Source organism: Acomys minous (assembly GCF_964271855.1).
Source record: "Acomys minous genome assembly, chromosome: 16".
Lineage (NCBI taxonomy): Eukaryota > Metazoa > Chordata > Mammalia > Rodentia > Muridae > Acomys > Acomys minous.
The window spans coordinates 16417600-16438808 of record NC_140498.1 but is presented as its reverse complement, the minus strand read 5'-3'; the positions used below and the strand labels follow the sequence as shown (position 1 = coordinate 16438808).

The 21209-nt window shown below is 48.0% G+C and overlaps 1 protein-coding gene across 1 annotated transcript in view; it reads right to left on the bottom strand.

Moving 5' to 3' along the window:
- SLC36A2 (solute carrier family 36 member 2) overlaps positions 1 to 15084 on the bottom strand; it is a 28785-nt gene extending 13701 nt beyond the window's left edge. Inside the window, exons 1-6 of the mRNA XM_084762411.1 lie at positions 14845 to 15084; positions 11609 to 11699; positions 10791 to 10879; positions 9381 to 9476; positions 3133 to 3217; positions 655 to 873 (exon numbers count right to left, since the gene is read on the bottom strand). Coding sequence (XP_084618537.1) covers positions 655 to 873; positions 3133 to 3217; positions 9381 to 9476; positions 10791 to 10879; positions 11609 to 11699; positions 14845 to 14969 — 705 coding nt within the window. The 5' untranslated portion in view covers positions 14970 to 15084. The remainder of the gene's footprint in view (positions 1 to 654; positions 874 to 3132; positions 3218 to 9380; positions 9477 to 10790; positions 10880 to 11608; positions 11700 to 14844) is intronic.
- Positions 15085 to 21209: the final 6125 nt, after the last annotated feature.

Sequence of the window (21209 nt, the reverse complement as noted above, 5' to 3'; positions counted from 1 at the left end):
AGAGTATTCTAGGGAGCCCAGCGTGGTTAGTCAAATGTGGACATCCACTGTTCTCTTTCGGAGATGTAGTTTAAAAAGCTGTAGGAATGAGATAGCTCAAAAGATGAGACAGTATAGGGCTGGAGAGTTGGCTCAGTGGTTAAGAGCACTGTCTGCTCTTCCAAAGGTCCCCAGTTCAATTCCCAGCACCTACATGGCATCTCACAACTGTCTGTAACGCCAAGATCTGACACCCTCATATCAATGAACATAAATTAAAATTAAGTTAAAAAAGTTTGTTTTTTTTTTAAAAAAGGCACTGCCAGTGTAACTGTTAAAAAAAAAAAAGACAGGCATGGTGGTACATGCCTTTAATCCCAGCACCCAAGAGACAGAGTTAGGTGGATCTCTGTGAGTTCAAGGCCAGCCTGGTCTACAAAGTGAGTCCAAGACAGCCAAGGCTACAGAGAGAAACCCAGTCTCGGGGTGAGGGGAGGTGGGAGGAGATGGGGCGGGGGGGGGGGGAGATGAAACAGTACAAAGACAGAACATTACATCAAGATGGGTCCAAGTCTGAAAGGTGAGGAACATGCTCATCTTAGGACTCGGCCCCTGATGTCTATTGTGGACTCAGGGCCCTGTCTCCTGGGGAGTCAGTGAGTGGTGTGTACCAACCTGGATGATGTACTGGGCTATGATGACCAGGCTGACCAGCATGCTGATGTTGGCCAACAGGGAGAAGATGGTGAGGACACGGAGGTTCCGGATGAAGACCAGAAGGCCCAGAACAGGCAGGAAGGTGAGCATGTAGAGTCTTGAGTCCATGGTGGGTGTCAGAACTGCTGTCTCATTGTTGTGGCAGCTGATAGTTGTGCCATTAACAGCTTCTACTACCTGAGGAAGGAATGAGAAAACAAGAGGAGGAAAAAAAATCTGAGCACGGGGTCCCCAGAACCAGAGTCTCTTACAAAGAGTCGGGGGATCTTGAGCAAGTATGGGGCACTCGAGAACTTCTTTTTGGTTTTAATTTTTTGAAAACATTTACATTTGTTTATGTGCTTGTGCACGCATATGCGTTCGACATCGTGCACATGTGAAAGTCAGAGGACGACTTACAGGAGTCGGTTCTCTCCTTCCAAGCCTGGAGTTCAAACTCGGGCCATCAGGCTTGGCTGTAAGTGCCATCTCTCCAGCCCATGAAGTGTCTTATTCTAAATCCTCTTCCCCAGGTGGCCTCAGAGGAGGCTACCAAAACAGTGACGTTAATGACATAACTGTATTTAGAGTGGAGTTTGCTGCCTCAGCTCCCCAGTATCCGTTCTCCTGGTGTCGATTATTTGTAGTGAATTCTCCTTTGCTGCTGAATGCAGTCTCGAGAAAACTTAAAATTACAGAGCTGGAGGGCTGGACTGTGAGTCAGGCTCTGCCCTCGTTAAGACAGATGGAAACCTCAAGCCAAGTGTCACAAAGTGCCACCAACTAAAAAAGGTGAAAGTGGACCCTGACAATGTGGTCCCAAGGGATGAACCACTCATTCTGTCCCCCCCCCCCCCCACACACACACTGCTGATCTGGTCTTTTCTAAGACACACCTTTTAGCTTTCTCATCCATTTTATAAATCAGCTTAGATCCTTCCAGCACACTTTTTTTTTCTGCCTAAAAATTTTCCCAGAGTCTCTTTCTTTCACTTGTAACCCCTAAATCCCATCAGTTATTACTCTGTAATTGGCCTAGAGACTCGCCCTCTCTCTTTTTAAAAACAAAGATGTTAGATTACTTACTTTATTAATTGTGTGTGTATGACTGTCTTGCCTACATGTATGGTTGTGTACCATGTATATGTCTGATGCCTACTAAGATCAGAAGAGGGCATCGGAGCCTCCCCCAAGTCTGGAATTAACAGATAGTTGTGAACTGTCGTATGGGTGCTGGGAATAGAATCCAGGTCCTCAGCAAGAGCAACAAGTGTTCTTAACCATTAAGCCACTTTCCAGCCCCAGTTATTCTTTCTTGACTGGATTAGTACCAGCATTTAGAATGCCAGGGCTATTTTCCTTTTGTGTAGCTTGGAATACTTACAGAAGAACACTGGGTATCCTTGAGACCTACTTAATGAGCCCCAAACATGTTGTAAACAAGACTCCAATGGCGGTTAGTTTTAATTGTCAACCTGATATAATCTAGAATTACCTAGGAAGAGTCTCAGTGAAGAATTGTCTAGATCAGGTTGGCCTGGGGCATGTCTGTGGGGGATTGTCTTGATTGTTAGGTCATGTGGGCCGACCCAACCTGCTGTGGGTAGCACGACTCCCTAGAACTGTGTCCTAGACTATATTACCATGGGGAAACATGGTATCCATGCTAAGTGGTAAGCATTCAGTACTCACTTCTCCCTGCTCTTGACTGTGGATGTGATGTGGCTAACTGCTTTGGGTTCTTGCTACCTTGACTTCCCCACATTGATACACTGTAATCTGGAGTTGCCAGCTAAAATTCACTCGTTCTGTCTTAAGTATCTTTTGTCAGGGCATTCTGTCACAGCAACAAAAATGAGATTAAGCCCCCCCTCACTCTCTCTCTCTCTCTCTCAATTTGATTTCTACTATTGAATAAACCAGACATGGTGGCACATACCTGAAATACCAACACTTGGTGGGTAAGGGCAGGGGGATCAGGAATTTAAGGTCATCTTCCGCTATATAATAAGTTTGAGGCCAGCCAGGCACACGAGAGACCCTAGCCCAAGAAGAAGGAGGAGGAGGAAGAGGAGGAGGAGAAGGAGAAGAAGAAATAGTAAACACATTCAGAAAATATTCTGCAAATAGAATATATATCATATTATGATCATTTTTCATGATGGAATGCTTCGAACTGATTCAACTATGGTAGTCAACCCTCCATTGTTAAAATAAAACATCTGAGATAATTAACTTTTTAAGAGAAAAGTATAGGCTTCTAAGATGGCATGTACACACACACACACACACACACACACTCAGAAATCTGTAGGGTGGGGCAGGCCAAGCTACCTCATAGCATGGCTTTCTCTACCCATGATGAGTTTTTGAGGACTCGGATGAAGCAATGTAGTAAGCACACAACTGGTAGAGAAGTTTCCTTCTGCGTCCTCCCACCCACCTTGTCTAGCGTACCTGTTTTAAATTGTCCGCCAGAAACACAATGTAGACACAGCAGAAACCCAGCTGGGTGACAATAAGGAAGAAGCTCACGACACGCCTGGAAGAAGGAGGAAGGGAGAGAGAGACTCGTCATAAAAGAAGTTGATTCATTTGTAGCCATTCTGCTCTCTGTCCCCAAGGCATGCTGGTCCTGTACCGACACCCTCCATCCTTCTACCACAATCAAGAGGACAGAGAGGAGGGAGGGGACAACAGCTCCTTATAAGCAGCCACACACTCACAGCAGCATTAAGTGGTCAAGTTCCTGGGGATGCAAGCCTGTGCCCCACCTAGCTCAGTGGCTATCTTCACCCCTGCCTTTCACTGTGACAGATAGCAAGCACACAGCATTGATTAGCTGCCCAGGACACATAAAACATTTCCCCTAGCGTGTCAGATACTTTATTGGGTATTAAAGATACATAGATAGTGCAGGGTCTCTTGCTCTGGTGGTTTATTATAGATTGGCTTGTAAGCTGGGAAGAAATGAGCATTCCAGAGGCTGAAGAAATGCTTCAATTTCTTGCTTGCTCACAAGTATGAAGTCCTGCATTCAGAGCCCTACTACCCATGTGAAAAGCCAGGCATGGTGGTGCACACCCCTAATCCCAGAGCAGGGAAAGTAGAGACAGAAGTGTCCCTGGGGCTTGTAGCCAAGTCAGTGTATTCTAGGCTCAGAACCCTGCACGTGTGTGTGTGTGTGTGTGTGTGTGTGTGTGTGTGTGTGTATACACACATATGTTGACCTCTTGCCTCCACATGAATAAGCATATGCACATATATGTTCATAAACATCCATACCACAGACTTGTACATGCAACTCACACATATGCACATAAATAAGTTAGCATTCTACAATGGCTCTAGGGGCCATGGTGAAAAGGGCATAGTGTCATAATGAAACCCATTATTTTGTATGAATATGCACTCAAAAAACATCCACAGCAAAGAGTGTGTGGTGGGGAAAAAAAAGTCTTAATAAGTGTGTAAAGCCCAATAATTTATCCCTAACCCACCGTCACTCCCTTAATAATGGAAATCTTTAATCCTAAAGGGGAGAGAATAAGGGAGAGAAGAAGAGAGGGGGGGAGGGAGGGAGAGGGAAAGAGAGAGAGAGTATTAATGAACGGTGGAGGCAGAAAGACATGTTCTTAGAGAGACCACTAGTGGGCTAGAGAGATGGCTCAGGAGTCAAAGTGTAGCCCAGAATCCCCAGAATCTCAGTTATGCATGTGGTTCTCCCAGTACTCCCAGCCTTGGGAGATGGAGATGGGGTCCCCACAGCGAGATGGCTAATGAATCAGCAGGCTCCAGATTTGATTGAGAGACCTTGCCTCAACTAGTAAGGGGGAAGAGGTATGGAGGATGATTTCTGAGGCAGGCCTGCACATGGGAAAGTATGCACACCACAATATATATATATATATATGAAAATGGGAAGAAACAATGCTCAAGAAAAAAAACACCTTTGGTAGCAGGGGAAAGAGAGAGGAAGAGAAGGAGAAAGAAAGAAAGAAAGAAAGAAAGAAAGAAAGAAAGAAGAGGACAAGAAAGGAAAGGAAACATAAGAGGAAGTGGTGAAAATGAAGGAGTAAGGAAGCATTTGTGTAGAGGGAACAGGTAGCGCTCACTACCTTCCAAGTGCAGTGTTCACTGGTGGAGCAAGACTTAGCCAGAGGATGTGACAGAAGATCCTTTCCATAGCGAATAAGAGGCGGTTGCCTGCATGAAGCTGACACTAGGGAAGCAGGATGAAAGCATGCTCAGAGTCTAGGGAGCTGGAATGTACGGACCCTGAGCATGGACCACACGGAAGGGGATGGATAACCTCACACGATGAACCTGGTTCTGACTTGGACCACCCAGGAGGAAGGACAGGCCTGAGGAGAAGGGGACAGGGAGCATTCATTTGCTATCTGAAGCTGAATGTTGCACAGGGCATAGCTGTGTCTCAGCAGCTGGGTTGCTGAGTTGTGCCAAGGCGTGGGCAAAGCCTTGAGGAGGCAGATCAAGGTTGGAAAGCAGGCAGAGTCAGAAGAGGGCAGCGGGCTGAGGTCCTAACTGGCAGATCGGAAGGAAACTCTAATTCCCCAAACTCCAAAAGGCAGCCTGTATATCCAGAGTGTGCTTAAGCTGGGCTACAGCATTTCTGGTGGTCAGATAAAGGCCAGCCATTCCCCAGGAGCGTCAGAAACCGAGTCCCATCTGCCAAGAGATGGCAGAACGCACAGATGACTCGCCACTGACATATATCTATGGTCACATATTAAAGCAATTGCCAGGCTCCGGGCTCTCTCAGCACCACAACTACCTGATACATATTTCAAAGTCTGTGCTAGCATCCTGCCTTCTCACCTCCTGTACCCAAAACTCCAGCCCCCAGCTACTCATCCTCTTTTTTTTTTCAAATTCTTTTTTAAAAAGATTTATTTATTTATTATGTATACAGCACCCTGCCTGTGTGTATACCTGCAGTCCAGAAGAGGGCACCAGATCTCATTATAGATGGTTGTAAGCCACCATGTGGTTGCTGGGAATTGAACTCAGGACCTTTGGAAGAGCAGTCAGTGCTCTTAACCTCTGAACCATCTCTCCAGCCCCACTATTCATCCTCTATTCACCCAGCTTTCCTCACTGTTCTCTCTCTCTCTCTCTCTCTCTCTCTCTCTCTCTCTCTCTCTCTCTCTCTCTGTCTGTCTGTCTCTCTCTCATATTGGCAATAAAACCCTCCTCTTAAGCATACCATGGAGCAGCTATGTTGGCAGTTTCTTTACTGTCTCTCTCTCACATACATGTGGTGTTGAAACCCTCACAAACGGTGACCCTGCAGAACACGCCTGATAGACACAGGGGCCTACAGTAGATCTGTTAGAGAATGGGGAAGGAAGCTGGGGGAAAGGCCAACAGACAAGAGAAAAAGAAGAAATGATTGTCCCTAGAGCTACTGAGATGTCCGCAGAGCAGGGAAGGCTCAACAGGAAGGTCTGTCTATTAGGACCGTGGTGGAAGAGATGAAGAACAGAGACATGAGTGAATGCAACGCCAGGAAGTAGAGTGCTCGCTCTCTCTATTTCTCTTGCCTCTCTTTTTGGCTTCAGAGTATATGCATGTTTACTGTGTGTGTGTGTGTGCATGTTCACTGTGTGTGTGCATGCTTACTGTATGTATGCATACATGTTCACACTGTGTGTGTTTATGTGTTCACTGTGTGTGTGTGTGCATGTTCACTGTGTGTGCGCATGCTTATTGTATGTATGCATACATGTTCACACTGTGTGTGTTTATGTGTTCACTGTGTGTGTGTGTGTGTGTGTGTGTGTGTGTGTGTGTGTGTGTGTGTATAGAGGCCAGAGGTTGACGTCAGGTGTCTTCCTCCATCTCTCTCCATTTTGTTTTATCAAGGCAAGGTTTGTTGCTGAACCCAGAGCTCAGTAATTTCACTGATGTAGTTAGCCTGCTCACCCAGGGATCCTGTCTCTGCTTCCCATGCCTGTCTGCCTTTACATGGGTTGTTGGGGATCTAAACTTTGGTCCTGATGCTTGTGCGGTGAGCACTTTATCCACTGAGCCACCTCCACAGTTCCTGTCCCCGTCTTTTATGAAACCTGAGCAACTGTATACTTTTGATTCAAAGTTGGAAAGCAATGTCAAAAGTGCCACCTGCCACACTATAGGCATTTGGTAGACAGTCTGTGGATAACTCTGTATTGACTACTTAGATTGTGGCTAAGGGATGCTGATAAGTCTACAAAGCTTCATTCACCAATTTTATTATTTGTAAGAAAGTGATGTATGGCCATATTTAAATGTTGAGAGAATAGGTCCATACAGGAGAACATGCATATGCAATGGTGGTTATTTGGTGACCCGAAAAGAGAAGGCAGGTGGGGTGGAAGAGGCCTATGAACAGACAGAGGAGTGGGCTTACCCTCAGGCACCAAGGACAGAAAGTGTTACTGACATGTGTGGCACCCCTGAGAGCTAACAGGTGGGTGTCAAGGAGGAGCAGTTCAGCTCAACCAAGTGTCCTAAAATCTGGATCTTTCTGTTCTTTCCATTTTCCATTCTTTGCTCAAGACGTCTCTGTCCCTGACCTTACGACTGATGACTTTAGTTGTGTAAGTCTGGCATTTATACGCAGTGAGGTCTCCTCTCAATGTCACCCCAGACCCATGCTGTCCAAACTAGAACTGGGCAGAAGTCCGAGTCAATCTGGTTCTTCTTTGCTGTTTTTTTTTCTTTTTATTTATGTGTGTGTGTGTGTGTGCGCGCGCGCGTGCACGTGCACATGTGCATGAAGTCAATTTGGCTCTTCTTTCCTCTTTTCTCTCTTTATGTCCATTTGTATGTATGTAAGTGTGTGTGTGTGTGTGTGTGTGTGTGTGTGTGTGTGTGTGTGCGCGCACTCATGCACGTGTGGAAGCCTGAAGTTGATGTTAGAATCATTCTCCATTGCTCTCCCACGTAGCTTATTGAGGTAGGGGCTCTCAGTCAAATCTAGAGCTCCCTGATAAGGCTTGTCTTGCTAGTGGGCTTACTCTTGAGAATCCCTGGCTCCACTCTCTGAGTCTGGAATTACAGATAGACCGCCACATGCACCTGACATTCCTGTGAGTTCTGGAGATCTGAACTCTGGTCCTCATGTTTGCAGGACAAACGCTTCAACTACTGAGCCATCTCTCGGCCCCAACTCTTCTCTTTTATTTCAGCTAATCCTTAACGAAGACTATTTTTTCCTTCTTTCCCCTTGATGCTAGCTCGATCTTGGTCTCCATAACCATCAGAATGGACATTGCCTGGACAGTGACAGCACTAAACCTCCTCAGGGGCCTGTCAAAGTCTACCCTACCCTCCCTTGTAATCTCATCACAGAAGCTACACGAGCCAGCCTTTCAAGAATGCACATGTGCTTACCTCCCTGACTAAAAGCTCTCCTAGCTTTCTGTTTGTCTTAAGAAAGGGGCTGGAGAGGTGATTCAGTGGTTAAGAGTGTTCACTGCTTTTGCAGAGGACCAGCCTCTACCTCACAACCACTTGTAACTCTAGCTCCAAGGGATCCAGTGCTTCTGGCATTTGGAGGCACTTGTACTCACATGCACATACCCCACCCCCAACACACACACACATATATAATACAATGTAATAAAAACGAGTATTTAAAAAGTTTTCTTTATTTAATGTGTATGCGTGCTATATCTGCATGTATGCCTGAATGCCAGAAGAGGGCAGCAGATCCCAGTAGAGATGGTTGTGAGCCACCATGTGGTTTCTAGGAATCGAACTCAGAACCTCTGGGAGAACAGAGGGTGCTCTTAATCGCTCAGTCATCTCTCCAGCACAAAATGAATGTGTTGTTGTTGTTGTTGTTGTTTTAAAGAAAATAACAGAATCTTAGAGAGGGTCTGAAATAAACAATATGGGCCAATGAGATGGTTCAGCAAATAGCCGTGCTTGCTGTCAAACCTAATGACCTGAGTTCGGTCCTTGGGACCCACGTGGTAGGAGGAGCAAACTGACTCCCGTGGGTTTTCTGAGCCCTTCCCCCCAAATAAATACATACATACATACATATTACACAGTTAAAAAAATAAAATATACAATGTGATTGAACACCTTGCCCCTTCCTTGTTTCCTAACTCTGACTCCGCCTTCATGCTCCCTGGTCTGTTCGTAGCACAAACCTGTCACATCTCCCCACGCGGCTTGCACCCACCGTCACCGAGGTCCTGAAAGGTCTTTCTGGCCCTGCCTTCTCTCCGCTAAGTAATTCTTGATCTTTCAATGTTACTCTTTGCAGAGTGGATCTCAGCTGGTCCAGTGAAGTCACACTGGCCTGACACATCCCCCCACCTTGGCCGCAACACTCCTCTATCCGGCTGGTAGCTGCCAGAACTTCTTTCGTGCATATCCCAGTGGGTGTTGCATAATTGAGCCCTAGGCAGTCTTTCCCAATGGGTAATGCAAGAGCAAAGCCCTGCTGTCTGTCTCTTTCCCTGTGGCGTTTGCAGCGATAAGTGTGGTTTCCTAAGAGTATATGGTAAATGAACATCTGTCACCAGAGTACATGAGAATTGGATAGGTGACGTTAGAAGTGACCTGCCTCCGTGCGGAGAGTCTGCCCTCTGAGCCACCTTGTCAGAGAATAAGACATTCCCTGACGGTATTATTTTCTCCTCCCATATCCTAAAGCCCTGTGAACAAAGCAAAAGCAAGCCAGGTACCTCCCCCAGTGGGCGTGGTTTTGTAGCCAGGTGTTGGGACTGGCTTCCAGTCCGTGCATCACTGTGTCCCCATAGTCCAAGAAGGGCTTGTTGAGTCTGTAGGACAAAGCGCATGGTCATTTTAAGAGACAGATGAACCTAAGGTTTTTTGTTTTTTTTTTTTTAAGAGCCAAGAGGCCGTGTAAACATGGAGACTTGAGTTCAAATCCTAGGACCCAGGACCCATATAAAAGCACTGGCCTGAAATACCTGCACTACTATATCAAGATGGAAGGCAGAAACAGGGGACTCCCTGAATCCCTGGCATCTTGTTGACTGCATAGCCTGGCATATGCAGCAGGGAACAAGAGACTTTTTTCAAACAAGAGGGAAGGCCAGGACGGACAGCTGAGGCTGTCCTCTGACCTCCACAGTGTGTGGTGGCAATGTATAGACACACATGAACACATGTGCAAACTCCCTGCCATGCTCTGCAGCCCTCAGGGATTGACCTGACTGGGGTTATGGGAGATGAAGACAGGAAAAGGACAGACACATGTGCAGGAAAACTGGGATCCAGTGGGGCTGTAATGGCTCTGATGCGATGCGGGGCATCCGTGCACACATGGCAGCAGTCCAGAACCCCAGGGCTTTTTTTTTTATGAGTCTGGCTTGAGGAGGCAGGCTTAGTGTACACAGCTGAACAAGGAGGCAGGTTTACCTAATCTGGGTAGGAGGTCTCTGTAGGGGAGCAGCCTCAGACTGAAGACAGTCATCCCCTTCCACCCCCCTCCACCCCCAGGAGGACTCTGTGGTTGACAGTTGCTGCACACAGTGTTGGGATTCACACTAGGAGCCCAGGAGGCATTTGCCGTCATCTCTCTGAGCCTCACTTTGGAAAGGCTTTCGGGGCATTGGGGTTCTTGACATGGCTGTGCTCGTGTCAACAATGTTTACTTGGGGCTTCCTCCACTCCCCACAACTCACGGGTTTAGAGAGAGAGAGAGAGAGAGAGAGAGAGAAGAGATTTAGACCAAGGCCACACAAATACAGGGTGTCAAGAACATGGAGCCAACACAGAGAGGTTCTAATTGAGGCTGTGACACCACTGTGCTTTGTTCACAGGGCATGAGTAACAGCACACACCTGGCGTGGGTGTAGTGGTGTCTAGACCCGTGGCTCTCACTGAGCTGGCGACAACTCTCAGAGGCAGGGACGGGCAAGGGTTATTTACACCCACTGTACAGGCGGGCTAACCAGACAAGCTCAAAGGCCTGATTGAGGTCACTTAAGCAGCCACGTGTCCTGGCTCTCCCGAGATCTCCCCCTTCCTGAAGCTCTTTCTCCTGACAGTCATGGAGAAGGAAGCTCTTCTGGTGTGTAGGATGTTTCGGGGTTGTCCCTGAGACCCACACGTGGGTCACTCCTCACCTGTGACAGAAGCGCTGGGCACACCTAACCAGGATGTGCATGCAGTGGCAGGCGATGAGGCCCATCACCAGCAAACTGAGTGGTCCCATCTGCAGGCGGGGCAGACAGGAGTGAGGTGGGAGAGAAGACAATTTAGTGGTGCAGATACTGCGGAGGACTCAAAGATCTCCCTCCCTCTCTCCCCCCCACCTCTCCACCCCCCTCTCTCTCTCCCACTCACTCGTTGTTGGGGGGACAGGACTCAAGCATGCCACAGTATATGTATGGAGGTTAGAGGCCAGATGTCAGAGGAGGTCCTCTTTCTCCCTCCATCATGTGGGTCCCAGGAGTCATTGTCTTGGTGGCCCACACATTTATCTACCGAGCCATTTTCTAACCATGAAAGAACTTTCTAGAAAACTGAGTTGAAAGAGATTTTGCTATTCTTTCCAAAAGTTACCTCAAATAGTGTTCCAAAAAGTACACATAGCAATCATGAGGAAGTCTGTGATGGGAGTAGGGGAGTCAGAGTCCTGACCATATGTCCCTTTGGTGGCCTCTGAGATGTCCCCAAGCATACCTAGGCTCTGTAAAGCCAGACTGAATAACTGGTCCTACGGCAACCCTGACGTTCCACAAAGGCTGAGGCCTGGGAGTGGATGAACAATGTTGACTTGCCTCCTAGTGCCTGTGGCGAGACCTCAGACCCAGGCTTGATGTTTGGATCTGTGTCTGTGTCAGTTACCTCCAGGAAACACTGTCTGCTACAGAGTATTTTATACCCTTATTGTCTCCTTCCCCATCCCACAGCTCTTCATAATGGCCCCACTTCCTCTTACCAAGATGCCTGCGTTCTTCACAGCCAGGGGGAGCCCCAGGATCCCTGTGCCCATGTTGCCTTTGACCAGATGAACCAATGTCTGGAACCCCCTACAGGGAAGAAATGAGGTATGAGCGCACGGAAGTGGAGATGTCATTCCCTCATGGCATGTCAATGCCTCAATTACCACTCAAAACTGAGTGGTAAGCTCACAGCCATCTTGATGTTCCTGTATTCTTGCTTTGGCACACGTGCATCTCCCAGAAGGTGGCAACCCATCCCAAGTTGTCCAGAATTGTTCCAGCATTAGCAGCACTTGCTTCAGGCTATGCCACGCGGCCCTGGCTGTATGAGACACTGTGCCAAGTAGTTTATATATAACCTCTCATTTAATCTTCTTGGCGGGACGATAAAGTAGGCAATGGTGTGGGGTTTGGTTTACAGATGGGAAGTGGAGGCACAAAAGTACTTAGGTGATTTGTCAATGGATACAGTGGGGAGTCAGGGCTGGAAGTCAAGCTTCTGCTGAGCCCTGGGAGGCAGACCCAGGACAAGACGGGAAAAGGACAGCCCCGAGACATCACAGAGGAAACTGAGGCCCAGAGAACAGCCTGAGTTCCCAAACCGTGGAAGAGACAGGATTGCACCCCAAGAATAGGGGGCAGGCAGACAGGAAAGTCCCTGTGACCTCTCAGCAATAGGTCAGGTGACGTGGGTCATCTGGGGATTGGTCTGCAGAGAGATTTTTTTTTTCTTCTCCTTCTTCTTCTTAGCCCAGGGCATTAAATCTGGGAATGGCATGACCTCTAACCTAATAAAAGCCAAACTAAAGCAAAGGACTTCCACTCTTTCTGCTGTCGTTTACCTACAGTGTTCAGGATGACACCCAGGGCCCAGTACATGCTAGGCAAGTGCTCTGCCACTGAGGGGGCCCTCTGCATTCACTCACTCTTTCCTTCCTTCCTTCCTTTCCTTTTTCCTTCTCCTTTTCCATCCTTCTTCCCCCTTTTATTATTCTCAGGGTCTCAAACTATGTAGCCTCAACTCACTATGTAGCCAAGGATGACCTTGAACTTCTAACTGTCCCACCTCCATCTCTCCAGTGTTGGGACTACAGGTCTGTGTGTGCCACCATACCCAGTTTGTGCCGTGCTGGGGATCGAACTTAGGGCCTTGTGCCATCTAGACAGGCATTCTACAAACTGAGCTACGTCCCCAGCCTCAGTTTATGGATGTGAAGTTGGTTCAGAGGACAAGGTCATTAGAGGAGAAAAATTCCAAGTTGGGACTTTGTCTCCCAGTAGATCTCAAGCCCGGCTTCCTTCTAGATGTCTCCGTGTCCAGACCTTGGGAAGCACAGTACTAGCTTTTATCTAAACCCTTAGAAATTCCCCCAAAAACCCTTGCACCCAAGAGATCATCTGAAAACAGTGACAGCAGTCTGGCAGGAGCCTGGATTCTGGAATCAGACAAACCAGGGTTACAACCCAAGGCTGCTGCTTAACCAGCCCTGTCATTTTGTGGGGGCACACGTTTGGCTCTGTAGCGCCTCTGCAAATGTTAAGAATAATGATTTTTTTTGAAAGACTTCACCCAACTCCCAGGCTCTACATTAACCCCCAAGTCCTCCAGCATTGGAGGACCTGCCCTTGGATTAGTGGGAGCTAGGAACAATTGGAGGAGAAAGGGGTGGAGAGTCCTGCATGCCTTTCCCTGTGGGTGTCAACACTGCTGACAGAGAACTACAACCCCCCCCCCCTCCTCCTGGCCCCCAGTGATGGGCTTGTTTTGCAACTGGGAAGGGGTCAACGGGTCACTTAGGAAATTTCTAACTAAAGGACTTAGGAAATCAGAATCAGCTTGCAGCCGTTCAGCCAGCTTGCAGCGTGTCAAACCGTGCAAAATTTCGGACCAGGAACAGGAGGCCTGGGTCCCATTTCTGATGCCTTTGGTGACCCGGAACCAACATCCCAGGTTTTTGTTTTTTTTTTTAAAGCACTTGTGAGTACGTAGGTTCTGTGCTTGAGGCTTCATGCTCACGTAGAAGGTGCAGCCATCCCGGGAGAAGCAAGCCATCATTTCTAGACTATCACTTTTTCTCCAGCTGGTAAGTGGGGACGAAGCCCAAAAGGCCAGACTCCATCAGCTCCACACTTACCCAGCCTGTGTGACTTGTCTCCAAGCCCCACAAGGTCCCCTCTCTGGCTCTTACTTGCTTTATTCTTTTGATTTTTTTTTTTTTAAAGTAGCTGAAATTGCCACCTCAACCATCCAGGACACAGGACACAAAAGTCAGCTGGTTCTCTCAAAGTTGAGAAATACCCTGCTCTGTCTGCTGCGGGTAGCCCGGGGGCCTCAACGGCTCTAGCACTTAGAGGACCCAGGACCAGTTCCAGGGACAAAGGTGCCATGCAGCCATCAACTCCATCCCAGCAGTGTCTTGTAGGTGGTGTGGAGAGAGGCTGTGACCATTCTTTCAGCACCTCCTCCCTCTCCGCCACACGTTACCCTCCGCCACATACACAATCTGTCCCCCAACCTCTTTAACGTCTTGGGTCATCCTGGCTCCTCTTTGTTTTATATATGAGGAAAGTTGACTCGGAGGAGAGGAGGACACAGCTTCCACCTGAAGCCAGACCTCCTGGTCCCCATGTTAGGTACCGTCCCTACTACACTGGTGGTGTAACTTGCCCCTTAAAGCATGAGGCTGAGGTAGCTGGACTGGCAAAGTCAAATGAAAAGGCGGGTGCTAGGGCTCCTGCAGCTTATCACATTCTGAAACCCTCCTTGAATGCCCCCTTCCCCAGAATCCATCTTCCAGGAAATGGAGGAATCTAGAATCTTCCACTGCAACCCCAGCAGCAGCAGGCTCCAGGCTTGCTACATGTGTTGGCTGCTGAGGCCACTGTGGTCTTACACTCTGATCCCAACTTCCCTGCACGTTCTGCCTCCCTGCTGGCCACCAAGAGCCCCAGGCTGACTTTAGCAACAGCATTATATTCCGGCCCCTCCTTGCCAGTAAACCTTAGCATGTGGCTTAAAGCAGCTGGGCCTTGGTTTCCCTCTCAGGGCTTTTCAGTTTCTAATCATGCCCCCAGCTAGAATGCCCTATTTGACACAGCCCCTGGCTGCACTTTTTTTTTTTCTCTTTGGCATTCCTGGCAGCAAGTGGGTTGAGGGTCAGACACACCCACCTCTAGCTCCAGACTGGAAGCTGACGGAAGCAGACATAGGGTGGTAGGGAGCTGCACTCACGTTATGCCCTTGGTCTTCTTTGATGACTCTGAGGAGCTGCCATTCATGAGACTCTCAGGAGACACAAGGTCCAGCTTGACAGTGGTGGCTAGCTGGGGACTCCCAGCACCCTTGGGTACAGACATGACGCCTTCAGAAAGGGCAAGCTCAGGGTAGGGAGAGGGCAACCGGGAGGTGTGGGTGCAGGTGCAAGTTGGGCTCAGTGGATCTGGCCTCAGAGCTTGCTCTGGCTGCACTGGAATGAGACCACGCCCACCTGCATGGACACTCCGCCTCCTTTTGCCTGAAGAAACCCAGAGGAGGTGGAGAGGAAGGAGGGATTTGGGACGGGAATCCGGAGCTTTGTTGGTGTTGCCCAATCACAGGGAAGCAGAAGACAGGCACAAGACAGCCAATTTTTTTTTTCCCTTCTTCTTCTGAGACAAGGTCTCCTCGTGCACAGAGTGGTCTCTAACTCAGTAGGTAGCCAAGGATCGAGGTTTTAATTCTCCTGCCTCTACCTCCTGAGAGCTGGGATTACAGGCTTGTGAGCCACCACACCTGTTTTTATAGAGTGCCGAGGACAGGACCCAGGCCTTCCTTCGGGCATACTAGGCAAGCAGTCCACATCTGAACCATATTTCTAGCCCAGACTGATAATTTTAATGACCAGAGCTGAACTGTTTATTACACACTCCCCTAAGGGGTAACCATTTTTGCCTCTGAGGAAATTCCTACCCATCCGCACCTCAGGCCAGCCTTCCCCAGGTCCCACCAGCATGCAGTCTGCTCTAGAAAGATGGGAGGGGCAGCCAGCACCTCTTACGAATCATGTCATTAGCTGATATGCAGGATATCTGATATGGGACACCCTCCCCCAGGGGTCATGACCCACAGGTTGAGAACTGCTGAAGAGAATTCATTGCTTTCTGGGGGCTCCGAGGAAAGGCAGAGTTTCCTCAGAGATGAGAAGAAGCAAATACTGCATGATTCCCAGGAGTGTTTCCCTGGGCAGGCCAGGGATCAGGGATGGGTGTGATTTGCTTAAGGGCACATGTGGCTTTCAGATTAGAGCTCTGGAGCCTCTTGGGATTCTGCTCCCTGTCATTATATCTGCTCAGAGCAGATGAACCAGCCAAACCTTTCTCCTTCTACAGATTATAGCATTTTTCTCAAGTCATACCAGTCTCCCCACCATTGTTTCCTCCTCAGAAAGCAGCGTCACTGAGGCCTTACTATGTGCCAACAGGGCAACTTAAAATACCTCACTGGTAACAGGGACACCAGAGACAGAAGGGCTTGTCCCTTACCAGGGTTCTTTCTAAGGTCCCATGTTGCACTGCTGAATTTGTGGTGTGTGGTATGCATGGTATGTGCTTGCAGAGGTAAGAGGTGTATTTGAGGTGTCTTCCTCAGACATTCTCCACCTTTATATTTTTAAGACACTATGTGGCCCAAGGGTGTCCTGGAACTGTAGAACAGGGTGGCCTTGAGCTTACAGAGTCAGCCTGTCTCTGCCTCCCAAGTATTTGCATTAAAAGCTTTAAAGGAATCTGACACCACTACACCAGGTTCCATCTTGTGTTATTTTGAAACAGGGTCTCTCACTGAACCTAGAGCTCAATAAATCTGGCCAGTGAGATCAAGAATCCTATCTGTCTCTGCCTCCCTCCTGCCCCGCAGGAGTGCACCCACATGTAACCACATACAGCCACATGTAGCTAAATATAACCACATGTAGCCACATGTAGCAACATGCAGCCACATATAACCACATGCGGCCACATGTAACCACATGCAGCCACATATAGCCACATCTAAGCACATGTAACTACATGTAACCATATGCAGCCACATGTAACCACATGCAGCCACATGCAACTGTGCCTGGCTGTCTGGGTCTTCTGTGGATTTTAGGGATCATATTTTGCACAGTAAACACTTTACTGACTGAGCGATCTCCCTAGCTCAGTTTTGTGTTCTCTCTCTCTCTCTCTCTCTCTCTCTCTCTCTCTCTCTCTCTCTCTCTCTCTCTTCTCTCTCTCTCTCTCTCTCTCTCTCTGTTTTTTTGTTTGTTTGTTTGTTTGGTTTGGTTTTTTTGTTTTGTTTGTTTTTCGAGACAGGGTTTCTCTGTGTAGCCTTGACTATCCTGGACTCACTTTGTAGACCAGGCTGGCCTTGAACTCACAGTGATGCACTTGCCTCTACCTCCCAAGTGCTGGGATTAAAGGTGTGCGCCACTACCACCTGGCTTTGTTTCCTCTCTTAAAGAGTGGCACCTCTGGCTCGGTAAAGATGCTTGCTGTTAAGCCGAATAACCTGAGTATGATCCTGGGAGCCCACTTGGTGGAAGGAGAGAACTGACTCCTGAAGTTGTCTTGTGACCTCCACATGCCCCATCCTATCCACAAATAGATAACCAAATGAAAAAAATTTAAACTACGAAGAGGAGGCTCACCTCATGCCTTACTGCTCCTTCTTCCATCCCCAGTGGTATGTGCCAGGCTCCATGATGCCTGGGGGAGCATGGTTGCTTATTTTTTGGAAACTGGAGCTCCAAAAGACAAAGGATAGTTTAGCAGTTGTCACACCCTGTGGCACAGTTGCCGCTGTCCCCTAGCATGTCCGCTGCCTGCAGCTTTGATTAGTACACAGACCCTTGGTTAAACACTAGCCCTGCCCTTCATGTTCTTGCCCTGAGTCAACTGTGGTCCTGGCTGTGGTTGGGCCAAACTGTCCTTTCTTTCCTTGCCTGGCACCATCGCACGGGTGCTATTCCTGGTCTGTGGAATAGTGGGCTGCATTCTGGGACCTGCAATTGAGATTCCACAGTTTGATTCTAATTTTAGATTTCTTCTTGTCAATAGAGCTCAGCTCCCTCCAGGCAACGTGAGATCTGTAAATGCAGATTGTCAAGGGCATGAGCTGAAATCGGTTTTGCTTTCTTTTCCAATTTGATTAAGAATCTGGGGTTGATCTTCAGACCTTTTGGATAGGAGTGGCCAGAATACTGGTGTTTGACTAGGGGCCCTTCATGGACATCACAGCCAAAAGGAACCTTGTTGGTTGGGGTGAAGGTGTACACTCTAACTTGTGGGACTGCTGGTTAGCCACTAGGAGTCAGGCATCTGGAGAGCTGGATTCCAACGTGACACCATCACAAAGCCATTGGGACCCTGGGAAGGATGCTGACCCTCTCTGAGCCTCACCTCTTCACCAATGAAGTAGATACCAGAGTGTATGAGGGCCAGAGAAACATGGGTGGGGTTCTCTGTAAAGCTGAGCAACAGGCCCAGCTCCTCATGGTGGGGCCTGTGGACTCTGTGTGAGAACAGTGTGCCCACATGAGAGCTGTGTACAAGGATAGGGGAGTGAATGCAATTCAGTTACACTTTAGAAAGGGGTGTGTGTGTGTGTGTGTGTGTGTGTGTGTGTAGGAGTGTGCCATGGTTTAAGTGTGGAGGTCAGAGGACAACTTGCAGGAATTGGTTCTCTCTTTCCACATGTGGGTTCCAGGCTTCCACTCATGTCTTCTGACTTGGTGGCAGATGCCTTTACCCTCTGAAGATTCTTACTCACCCCAAGTACAACTTAAATGATGATAATTGTGTGTGTGTGTGTGTGTGTGTGTGTGTGTGTGTGTGTGTGTGAGAGAGAGAGAGAGAGAGAGAGAGAGAGAGAGAGAGAGAGAGAGAGAGAGAAGAGTAGAGTAGAGTTGAGTTGAAGTGGAGTGGGAGGCTTCTTTCATACTTAACATTATGATCTCCATGTTGGTGCAAACATCAGTATCTCATCCCTTCTAATGGCTGAATGGTATTCCATAATGTCTATGAATATATATAAATATGTATATGTATGTGTATATGTGTATGTATATGTACATATGTACACATACATATATATGTATAAAGTTTTTGTCCATCCAATCCTTGATAGACACCTTCCTTGACTCCATAACTTGCCTGTTGTGAACAATGCTGCAATAAGTAGCTTTTTAGTGGGTTAGAAAATAGAGATGAAACACTGGGAGTGGCTCACCTGAGATGATATACTTTGGTCCAAGCATTCGTACCCCCTTTGGATTAGAAGTTGGTGACTTCACCACACCATGCATATTCCTCCAGGAACTTCCTCCAGCCTGTGGCTGAGTGTAGCTGCCCCCCTCCACCTCTGCACCACAGTAACAATAACAAGCTCACATACTGACTTCATCCTGTACCCCAAGCTCCAGACCGAGGGTGTTACCTGAGGTAGACAGCATCATCAATCCCATTTAACAGACAATGAAACTATCTTAGAGGCATTATTTTATGGTTAAAGTGACCAAGTTAGGATGCCAGGTAGAGCCTTGGAGCAAGTACAGAACTTTGAGATGCATCTTTGAAGCCATGCTTTCATTATTTGTATCTGCCTGGTGCCTTGGAGAAACTCAGCAACAACTGAAACCCTTCTTGCAAGCACGGCCTATGTGGTCCAAGGCTTGGGGGCTTCAGGAACCACTCAGTTCTCCAAATAAAATTTAAGGGCATCATAGATGGCCAAGTTCTCACTTCTTTCTCTAAGGACCTTGGCATTATTTCTTTTGTTCCTCCTCCTCCTCCTCCTCCTCCTCCTCCTCCTCTGCCTCTTCTAGACAGGATTTTGTGTAGCCCAAGCTGGCCTCCACCTTGCTATGTAGCCAATGCTGGCCTTGAACTCCCAATCCTATCACCTCCAGTTCCCAAGTGCCAGGATTCCAAGCATGTATCCCCATTCTGGCTTTAGTTTTTATTTATGGGTCTCTGTGTGTATCTGCATCCCTGCCATGTGCATACAGGTGCCGATGAAGGCCAGACGACTGCTTCAGATCCCTTGGAATTGGAGTTGTAGGTGGTTGTGAGCTGGGAGCTGACCTTTGGGAGAGCAGCCAGAGTTCTCAACTGCTGAGCCATCTCTCCAACCTCACTAGTATTATTTCTTCAAAGGAAGGTTATTTCAATCTCCCAAAGCTGGGAGAGTAGAGGAGGGGCATAGGGAGGGAGAAATGACACCAAAGAATGATTGTCTTCGCCAGTGGTGTCCCTCCCTCTGGTGGTCACTGCTGTGCAGTGTGTGTGTCCATTATAAAGTAAGGATAGGAGAGTCTGTAAGCAAATGTGGGATGGGTGTGAGGTTGGTTGAGAAAAGGAGCAGGTACTGTTTCTGGGTCATAGTCCTTATCACAGAGGTCATGGACATTTGCCTGTTTGTTTGTTTTTATATGTGTGTATGAGATGTGCACATATGTGTACATATTTGGATGCACTTGGAGGCATGCATGTATGATGATTGATGGATTGATGTTGAGAATCATCCTTGATTGTTCTACCTTATTCACTGAGGAGGCAGGGTCTCTCAATCACACCTAGAGCTAGTCAATATGGTTACTCTCCACAGGCAGCTTGCTCTGGGGACCCCATCTCTCCCTTAGCTGGAATCACAGGAGGGTCTCCATGCCCACCTGGCATCTATGTGGTTTCTGCAGATCCCTATCTCCAGTCCTCAGGCTTGCAGGCCAAGGGCTTACCCATTGAGCTATGTCCTCGCCCAGCAACTAGATGTGTGAGATCACTTGGGACTGGAGAGAACTTGGGGTCTTTTTGTTGAGTTGTACCGTGTCGGGGAAACTGAGGCTCGGAGACAGGAAGGGTCACAGTGGCTGAAGAGTGACTCCATGGTGTACCAGTGGTGACTGGGATGGAGACACAGCTCATACTGGCAGTTGCCTGTTGTGTCTTTTCAGAGACTCCATCACAGTGGAGACAGATTTGTGCCTTCAATGAGAACTCCAAGGCTAGCCAAACAAAGCAGAGTTAGGTTTTGCTAAGCATAGAGGGAAAGGGGAGCAGAAAATAGTAGAGCTCCTGTGAACATGGGTGTCATGAGTGTGTGCTCTCAAGGGAGAGTTACAATGAGGTTGCTCTCTTTAAAAAAAAAAAGTTTATTTATTCATTATTTATGCAGTATTCTGCCTGAATGTGAGCCAGCAGGCCAGGTGAGGGCACCAGATCTCATTATAGATGGTTATGAGACACCATATGGTTGCTAGGAATTGAACTCAAGACCTTTGGAAGATCAGCTAGTGCTCTTAACTTCTGAGCCATCTCTCCAGCCCCTGAGGGTCTCTCTTTTTAACCATTTGATCTTATTAACCATTTATTTATTTTTACTTTCTGTGAGTTGGTGTTTTGCCTGCATATATGTCTGTGTGAGGCGCTGCATACCCTGGAACTGGAGCTACACACAGTTGTGAGCACAACGTGGGTGCTGGGAATTGAACCCAGGTCCTTCAGAAGAGCAGCCAGTGCTCTCAACTGATGCTCCACCTCTCCAGCCCCATGAGGTCTCTCTGTAATGGGCTTTAGGCA